At 31.8% G+C, this 8,571-nt stretch overlaps 1 protein-coding gene across 4 annotated transcripts; it reads left to right on the forward strand.

Annotated features, from left to right (window-relative positions):
* The first annotated feature begins 1,093 nt into the window (after positions 1 to 1,093).
* Positions 1,094 to 8,197, forward strand: LOC125223210 (carbonic anhydrase 2-like). 4 transcript variants are annotated; one of them, XM_048126235.1, is made up of 9 exons: positions 1,094 to 1,247; positions 1,563 to 1,628; positions 3,426 to 3,487; positions 3,550 to 3,723; positions 5,571 to 5,619; positions 6,863 to 6,979; positions 7,113 to 7,166; positions 7,256 to 7,341; positions 7,874 to 8,197. In XM_048126235.1, exons 2-9 carry the CDS (start codon positions 1,575 to 1,577, stop codon positions 8,148 to 8,150), a joined length of 873 nt encoding a protein of 290 aa, XP_047982192.1. In that variant the 5' UTR covers positions 1,094 to 1,247; positions 1,563 to 1,574; the 3' UTR covers positions 8,151 to 8,197. The 4 variants fall into 4 exon arrangements, with proteins under 4 accessions (XP_047982192.1, XP_047982193.1, XP_047982194.1 ...); XM_048126236.1 differs by having other exon boundaries at positions 1,095 to 1,247; positions 3,568 to 3,723; XM_048126237.1 differs by lacking the exons at positions 1,094 to 1,247; positions 1,563 to 1,628 and adding an exon at positions 3,130 to 3,280.
* The last annotated feature ends 374 nt before the right edge of the window (positions 8,198 to 8,571 follow it).

Below are 8,571 nucleotides of genomic sequence, written 5' to 3' on the forward strand. Positions count from 1 at the left end.
AGAGAGACAGTAGTAAATGTATCACACATTATTTTCATTACACAATCATAGTTTCCCTCTCATTTAATTTTGCCTTCAAACAAATTCTGCAAAATCACGAGAACAAAGCAAAATAGCTATAATGTTAATGGTTCATTCCACGTGGATGCAATTGAGATCACTGGAAAGAAGCATGATGAATTTTTCGGATCCCATACAACCCCTCTATTAGAAATGGGCCACTCATGGGACAAGGATTTGGAGAATTTAACACGCCCCTCTCACGTGTGGGCCGGAATGACACATCGGACTTCCATCACGTGGGTAGGCAAGAGAAGAGATAAAGAGATAAACCATCATCGACTTGGGCCCTGCTCTGATACCATATTAGAAATGGGTCACTCACCCCTTAAAAGGCCTCATAAGGGGGAGGGTTATCCACACTTATATAGAGAAACTAGGATCATCACCAAGCCGATGTGGAACAAGGATTTGGAGAATTTAACACCCTCCAAACCATTCATACTATTCATACTGGCCGTTGTTCAATTACTATTATCTTCAATTAATTAAAACGTGAAATTGTCAAAATAGGAGAAAGATGACATTTGGCTAATCGTTCAACATTCACTCACGAACAAACATTTTTTTTTTTTTTAAAAAAAAGAAAAGACGGGACGTCATAATATATGTAATTTTGAACATTTACCTAATTATTATGTTAAAAGAGTGATCGTTATTAGATTAAATTACACATCACCAGTCCCACCACCCAATTACATCTAGTTTCTCGTTTTGAATAGACTATATATAGGACTCGTGTCATCGGATACTACAATACAAGACAAGATGTAAACTAAACATCTTATAAAAAGTGTTTTAAAGCGAAAAATGTAAATTATGGAAAAAAAGTAAAAGTGGGATAGTAAATTATTTTATACTATCATGCTTACAAATATATAGGAATAGGAAATTCCATCGTATACGTTATGAAGTCTTGTGGAATTCTGTGGCCCAAAAGTAATGTTAAACTAGGTTGATCATGTGTTCTCAATAAAGAAATAGTGACCATACATAGCTATCCTATTTCATCCACACCTCAGCACTGAGACACAATCCCTATCCTTTATTTTGTTGCATACCACACCACCAAAATATATTCTCTTATTTTGTTCACTGCAACCCCTTGCAACCAACTACCTTTCTTTTCTCTCAACTCATTTTCCTCAGCTCATCACCAAAAAAAGAGAAGCAACTAAGATTCTAAGGTACTACTATTCCTACTTATATATACCCTTCAATTTTCTCACGTATTTCACTAAATTCACTTTACTAATAAAATCGATGCTTATAATAAAATTTGTTATGCATGGGGTTAGTTTGCTTGTTTGTTTGACATATCAAAACCAGTACTACTATTTACACCAATTGAGATACCATCATTTCCAACCAAAAATAAGATAAATTTTGTATTGGGTAACATTTTATTTTTATAGAGTTAAAGAGGAATGACGCGTTTGAGAAACACTTGTGACTTCATTTATTTTTTAATCTGTGAATATTAATAAATTAATTTCATGCAGGGAGAGATTGAAATGGCTGCGAAATTGAAGAAGTGCATGATGCTATGCTGCACTCGCAATCCTGTGGTAATTAATATACTATTACTGTTCACTATGCTAATAATTTGGTCGACTTTTTAATTCAATCCACCAAAAATGGGCAGCCTTATTTTTTCTTCTTCTCGACACTATTTTTTTTTTAACTATTACTACATTACAATATTTCAGTATTCCTAAAAAATACAAGTGATAGTTTGCGAAAAATATATAAAAAACTGGTAATATCACTTTGGACAAACTAATGATTAATGACGTTAATTTATGTTCTAAATATGTCACCAACGTTTCAGAAAATATTCCCATTCTTAGTATCCCAATTTATCCTCAATTTAGAGATACTCTCTTTTATGTCTTAAATAGTACTCCCTCCATCCCATAAAAAATGTCACACTTGTGGGACGGTACGGGATTTTAGGAGGTTTTGTTTTGTGTGTTAAATGGAGAGAGAAAATATAATTTTTATATTCATGTGAGAGAAAACTTTTTCCAAAAACGGGAAATGTGACATCTTTTGTGGGACAAACTAAAAAGGAAAGTGTGACATCTTTTGTGGGACAAACTAAAAAGGAAAGTGTGACATCTTTTATGAGACGGAAGGAGTACTTATTTTAATATTTTTCCAATACCAGTAGTTGCGTCTCTATTTTCGTGTTTTAAAAAGATCCAAGGAAGTTGTCAATCACCTCTCGTCTTTTGTGTGTGATTTATCATCAAGATTATTTCATAAAAAGATGCCTTATATGGAAACATTAATCCAAATGCTATAACTAGATGGATAAAGAGTCAACCTTGCATTTAGTGTGAATGTGATACTACGTACATACTCATCCTTCTATGTTTTATACATAAATCTTCAATCTAAATTGGAATATATACTCAAATTTTCCAGAATATGAAATCATGATTCATGAACTTTATAAAGTAAAAAAATAAAAAAACCCATGAATTTTCATTTTATGAATTCAAAATGTCAATGGTGGATAGAGTTTAATTATCATTTATTGATTAGTCAAATTCTAGCACCATCTATGTAAAAGGACAAATAAAAATACTTTGTATAAAAACTTTATCTCTTGATTGCAAAATGTCCCACTGTATCAGGTACCCAATAGCCAACTTATTGGACTCTATCCAAACGCCTACCAACCAAGAATTGATTTACACGTATAATATGGAGTAGTTAATTGGGACTTTCAGCCAGCACCACTATTCTTATTTTATTTGATTAATACTATACTTTTTTTAATTTGGAAACACTTTAACATAAATTTTGAAATATAATGAGCCCCTTACCAAAAATATGTGATCCATCTTCCCCACCGACGATTTATTTCCCATGTAATAAATCCTCCACCTCACACATTTAATATCGCTTTCACAACCAATTAAATAATTGAAACAATTCAATTATTCAAATAAACAGCCTAAAAACAATTCAAAAAAAACATCCACGATCATGATTCACGGAGCAATAAATAAAAATTAATTTAATTCGTGACACACCTTTTCCAAACTTGCAATAGTAGTCAACCTTATACCTTATTAAATTAAAAAATTCTTATACATTATAAATAAACACAAAGAGTGAAAGAACCAAGCCCAAATCTGCATTTCAGAGACAAAAACAAATCCAATCTTTCATTTTCGCAGCTTCAATTTGTGTATAGAATTCTCAAAAGGTCAGTTCTCGAATTACTTTTAAATCACCAAATTTATCGTTTTAATCAAACAACAAATTTTCCATTTTTCCTTTGTTCACCATTTTCACGTGTGTATGTAAAAAACTTAGTAATTTAGTAAAATCTTAATTTATTTAATTTGCAGAAAGAGGAAATGACGAAAGAGACGTGCGAGGAAGCCATCGTTGCTCTCCAGAAGCTTCTTAGGTATGATTTCTTCTGTTTTTTGTGCTCCTTTAATATTAGTCGCGGCTTTACTTTTTTTTTTGTGCGTGTTTTTACGGCAGCGAGAAAAGCGAGCTGAAGGCGGTTGCCGCCGCGAAGGTGCGGCAGTTGACGGCAGAGCTGGTGGGGGCGCGTCAGAATGTGGCAGTTAAATCAGTTTCCGACCCGGTGGAGAGGATTCGGGCCGGGTTTGATCATTTTAAGAAAGTGAAATACCAGTAAGTATCTTTCAATTATTCTGCTATTATTGTTGGAATTTTTTAAACTTTAACGAATGCTTTACAATTTTACACAGAAATTTTCGGGGCTTTATTGCTATTATAAAAATTAAAAAAGAAATGAAAGAGAGAGAGTGAGAGAGATGCATATCGATGGCACATTGTATGGATTCTAATTACTCCATAATCTCCATTTGTGAATATTAATTAAATCAAGTCTGAACATTTATGAGTATTAAGTAGATTTAATTAATATGAAGTACGTTCGAAAGTCGGATCTACGATTCTACATAATGTTACTCTATAATTAAAATACACTTATCCTCGGTGAATTTATCAATCACACACACTGACACAAGCACATTTATGTAATTGATAATAGCCCAATTTTGAAAACTTACTGATTTATTACAAAATTTTCAACCTAAATAAATGTTTTTTTTTCAATCCAACAAATCGTGACATGATATGCCGGTCAGCCGGTAAATGACATACTATTATTTTTCTTAGATTTTTCAATCTAACAAAATTATGACGTATACTATCTCCATCCTTTAAAATACCTATTTATATTTTAATTCACCCTCATTTTCTATTTTAGATTTTTACTTCTTTTAAGTAAGACTCATTTTTATCTCTCTTTTAACATTTCAAAATCTTAACTTTTACAAATAATTATTTTTAAAATGATTGTTTGATTTGAAACGAGCTAGTTAAAATATTATGATAGAGTTGATAAATTTCAAGGGTTCCGATATAAGTGATGCAATTGCTAAAGTTAGAGATATAGTCCATAGGGTTATATTCTAATGCTTATAGCACCCTAATTTAAAATCAAGACCAAATCTCCACCCTTAGATCTTAAAATGAGTGGATGAGATTAAATCTTACGAATCTCAATAAATAGTAGACAAAATATCAACAAAAGGATAATATCGTCATTATGTTATCATATGATAATTTTCGTAAATGTTTTTTTATATCAACATAGTGTATCACAAATATCAACAATATGACATAAGAATATCAACACTAGTACAAGAAAATATCAACACATATTTATTGAGATGATTTAAACATGGTTTTATTGAGATTTTTTTATGTATTTATTGATAAAAATCTGGTTATCAACATTTACGAAAACTAAAATAAAAAATATCAAATTTCATCATCCGAACGTCGTCGGAACATATGCAATTGAGATTTCGTTGGAATCCTTTTAAATTATCTTTAATTTGATATATTTTTTGCGAAAAAATAATTTAAATCAAGAGAGTTACGTAAATTTAAAGTTTTAAGATGATTTTAATGAGAAGGAATTGACATTAATACCCTCTAATTTTATTTATTAATTTTCTTAATTAAAAATATAATCCATATGGCATTATTTCAACCCCTAGATCTTCTAATCTAATGGCTAAGATTTAGTCTTAGTTTGGAATTACTAATTAGTTAGCCATTAATCACTCTCCATAGTCCATAAATTTAAAAAAAGTGGGATTGAAATGATATACTATAAAAATACGATAGATTTGGTCATTAATTTAAAAACAAAGTGGCATAAAAATGAGGGAAAATCGTATGTTCTTCCTTTAATAGTTATAAAAATTGTCAAAATGAAACCTCAAAAATAGGTGATATGCCTATTTCCTTTTCATCCCATTGAATAAAGAAAAAGACTATCCTAGAGAGAAATGCCACTTTAAGGATTAAAATAGTCTTAGTACATAAAAATTCAACTATAATAATGTGTTGAACTAGACCTTTCTGATTTTCAATGAATATAAAGACTTACTTGTAAAGTTGTATTAAAGAAATAATCTGAATGCATATTTTATCGCTTGTAGGAAGGATCATGCCTTGTACTCCAAGCTAGCCGTTGGCCAATCTCCAAAGGTAATAAACACATCGTTAAAATAAATTGAATCTCAACATGTTTATTTGTTTAAAACTGATAATCACATGATATAGCTTAATTTTAATTTTAGGCTGGTATTTCTTGTAGTGAACTTCTTATGCTTATTATAAGTTACCATTCGTAGGATTGCATAATTGATAGTAAAATATTAACTTTGTAATCAACAACGCAGAAAAAAACAACTAACTATGTAGTCTATGATAATTAAGGTGAAAAATTTCATTGAACAATGGTTCTCAAAATTGAACGCAATAATAAATAGGGTTTTTGGCTTTTTAAACCAAAACCTTTCCCTGAATTCCAGTTTTTCCCATGAACTATGAGATTTGTTTTTAATACCACGAACTTTCATTTCGTTAGGATTTTCCCAACCCGACCCGAATAGCACATTTCCGACCCGAATAGCATAATTCAAAATGTTAAAGTTGTGTCTTGTTTATTCAAAAGTTGTCATTTGTTATGTAATAATTGTGACTTTATGTATTATTGTGCCAAATAGGATCTAAGTAATCAATTTAGTGACAAATAGGATTAAAATTGACATGTAGACAACCCGGGTTTCGTCGTTGACCCGCCGGGGGAAAATCCCAACGAAATGAAAGTTCGTGGTTTTAAAAACAAATCTCATAATTCATGGGAAAAACCGGAATTCGGGGAAAGGTTTTGGTTTAAAAAGCCAAAAACCCTAATAAATACGGCTATTGGTTGCTAATATTATTGACCGGAGGTGCAAATTCCCTCCCTGAAATTTCTCACATATATAGATAAAATCTATTAATAAAAATATTTATTTTATATATTCAATAATTATTGATCCTTATGGAACACTTAATATTTGCTTATATGTAATGTTTCCCCTCCAAAGATGATTTCTCTGGCCCCGCCCTTGCTTAGTTGAGTATTTAGGTTTAGAGTATTTAGAGCCCAATTTTATTAGTCATATTCATCGTATTTCTTCCTCTTCTTCGATTACATTTGATCCAACAAAGGTCAACTATGAGTCAGTAAAAACCACATATGATTTGATTTTGCCAAATGGTGGAAAATTTAAAACATGATCTAAGTTCATTATTTTTACAATCAGAATTTAAGTTTAAGTTTATGGATAAACCCAAAATTTGATAATTGTTCATGATATTAGCGACTAATAATCTTAATTAATACAATAAAATAAAAAAAATAAATTGTATGATAATACTATTAATTATTACTTTTGTGCAGTTTTTGGTGTTTGCATGCTCGGATTCCCGAGTTTGCCCTTCACATATTCTAAACTTTCAACCAGGAGAGGCATTTGTTGTCCGAAACATTGCCAACATGGTCCCGCCCTTTGACAAGGTATTAATTTTATTTCAAGTTTTGATATTTTATTGTTTAACATTATTATATTAATCCGATTTGTAATTATAGAGTTAAATTTATTTAATGTATTTCTTGAAATGCATATCTCCTAACCTTGAAATCTATGTAGACAAAATACTCAGGAGTTGGGGCGGCCATTGAATACGCAGTACTACATCTCAAGGTGATTAATAATTAGTACTACTATCTCATTTTTTTTAGTAGTGCCAACCTTTTGAAAATAACTAAATAACTATAATGACAAACATATAGGTGGAGAACGTTTTGGTGATTGGTCACAGCTGTTGCGGAGGCATCAAGGGCCTCATGTCCATTCCTAGTGATGGCACGACTAAAAGGTTTGTGTATTTTCATTAATATTAAGTCAGGGTGAATATTAAAATTAAAAGGCGATAGATTTATTTATTGTGACGTTTTTGGTATAAAATATTGACAAATTGTTATGACAATAGGAGGAGTATAACCCATGAGATTTTCATAATGGTATCTTGGATGGATTCGACTATTTTTTTTATCGAGTTGTGAAGTTTTTGGTATAAAATATTGATAAATTGTTATGGCAATAGGAGGAGTATAACCCATGAGATTTTCATAATGGTATCTTGGATGGATTCGACTATTTTTTTTTATCGAGTTGGAACAATACTCTATTGATCTGGTTCAAATATAAAGCTCATATATATTATTGGGTCAGTTAAATGGCATCTCAACGAGCTATTCTGATATTACGATAGAACTCTATAGGTCACATTCTAAAACCAAATAGGTATATGAGAAGTGACCCATGCGTCTTATATAGTTATCTTAGTTTTCTCTCTTTACACCGATGTGAGATATGGTTATAATTATTTTTGTTTCATTTGACAATAGTGATTTCATTGAAGATTGGGTGAAGATCTGCAAGAGTGCTAGGGTCCGAGTGGAAACAGAATACAAGAACTTAAGCTTGGAAGAGCAATGCAGCCAGCTAGAGAAGGAGGCTGTGAATGTATCACTTGGGAACTTGTTAAGCTATCCATTTGTGAGGGAAGCTGTTGTCAAGAAAACCTTACTGCTGAAGGGAGCACACTACGATTTTGTCAAGGGCTCTTTTGAGCTTTGGGACCTAGACTCCACATTGTCTCCTTCCATTGCTTTTCGATTGTAAAATAACACTAACTTCTCCATATATTCATTTTCTAAAATCTTGAATAATTTTCTTGTATAATACTCCCTCCCTCCGTTCCATATTAATAGAGTCATTTAACTATTTTGAGAAGTTCCAAGTTAATTGAGTCATTTCTATTTTTGGCAAAAAGTAATCTATCTCTATTACTTTATTTTCTCTTCTCCTCTCTTACTTTATTCGCTATCCACTTAACACACTATTCTTAAACCAGTGACGAAAAGAAACGCATTTATTAACAAGGAACGGAGGTGTATACTTTTAGAGTTCACTTTTAGGGCATCCGCAATGGAGCGGACGATGCGATGGGTTACCCATCGTCCGCGCCCGATACATCGTCCGCGGACGATGCGCGGAGGATACCCATCGTCCGTCGCATCGTCCGCCACTGTGGACGACGCGG

Source organism: Salvia hispanica, chromosome 4, assembly GCF_023119035.1.
Source record: "Salvia hispanica cultivar TCC Black 2014 chromosome 4, UniMelb_Shisp_WGS_1.0, whole genome shotgun sequence".
Taxonomy (NCBI): Eukaryota; Viridiplantae; Streptophyta; class Magnoliopsida; order Lamiales; family Lamiaceae; genus Salvia; species Salvia hispanica.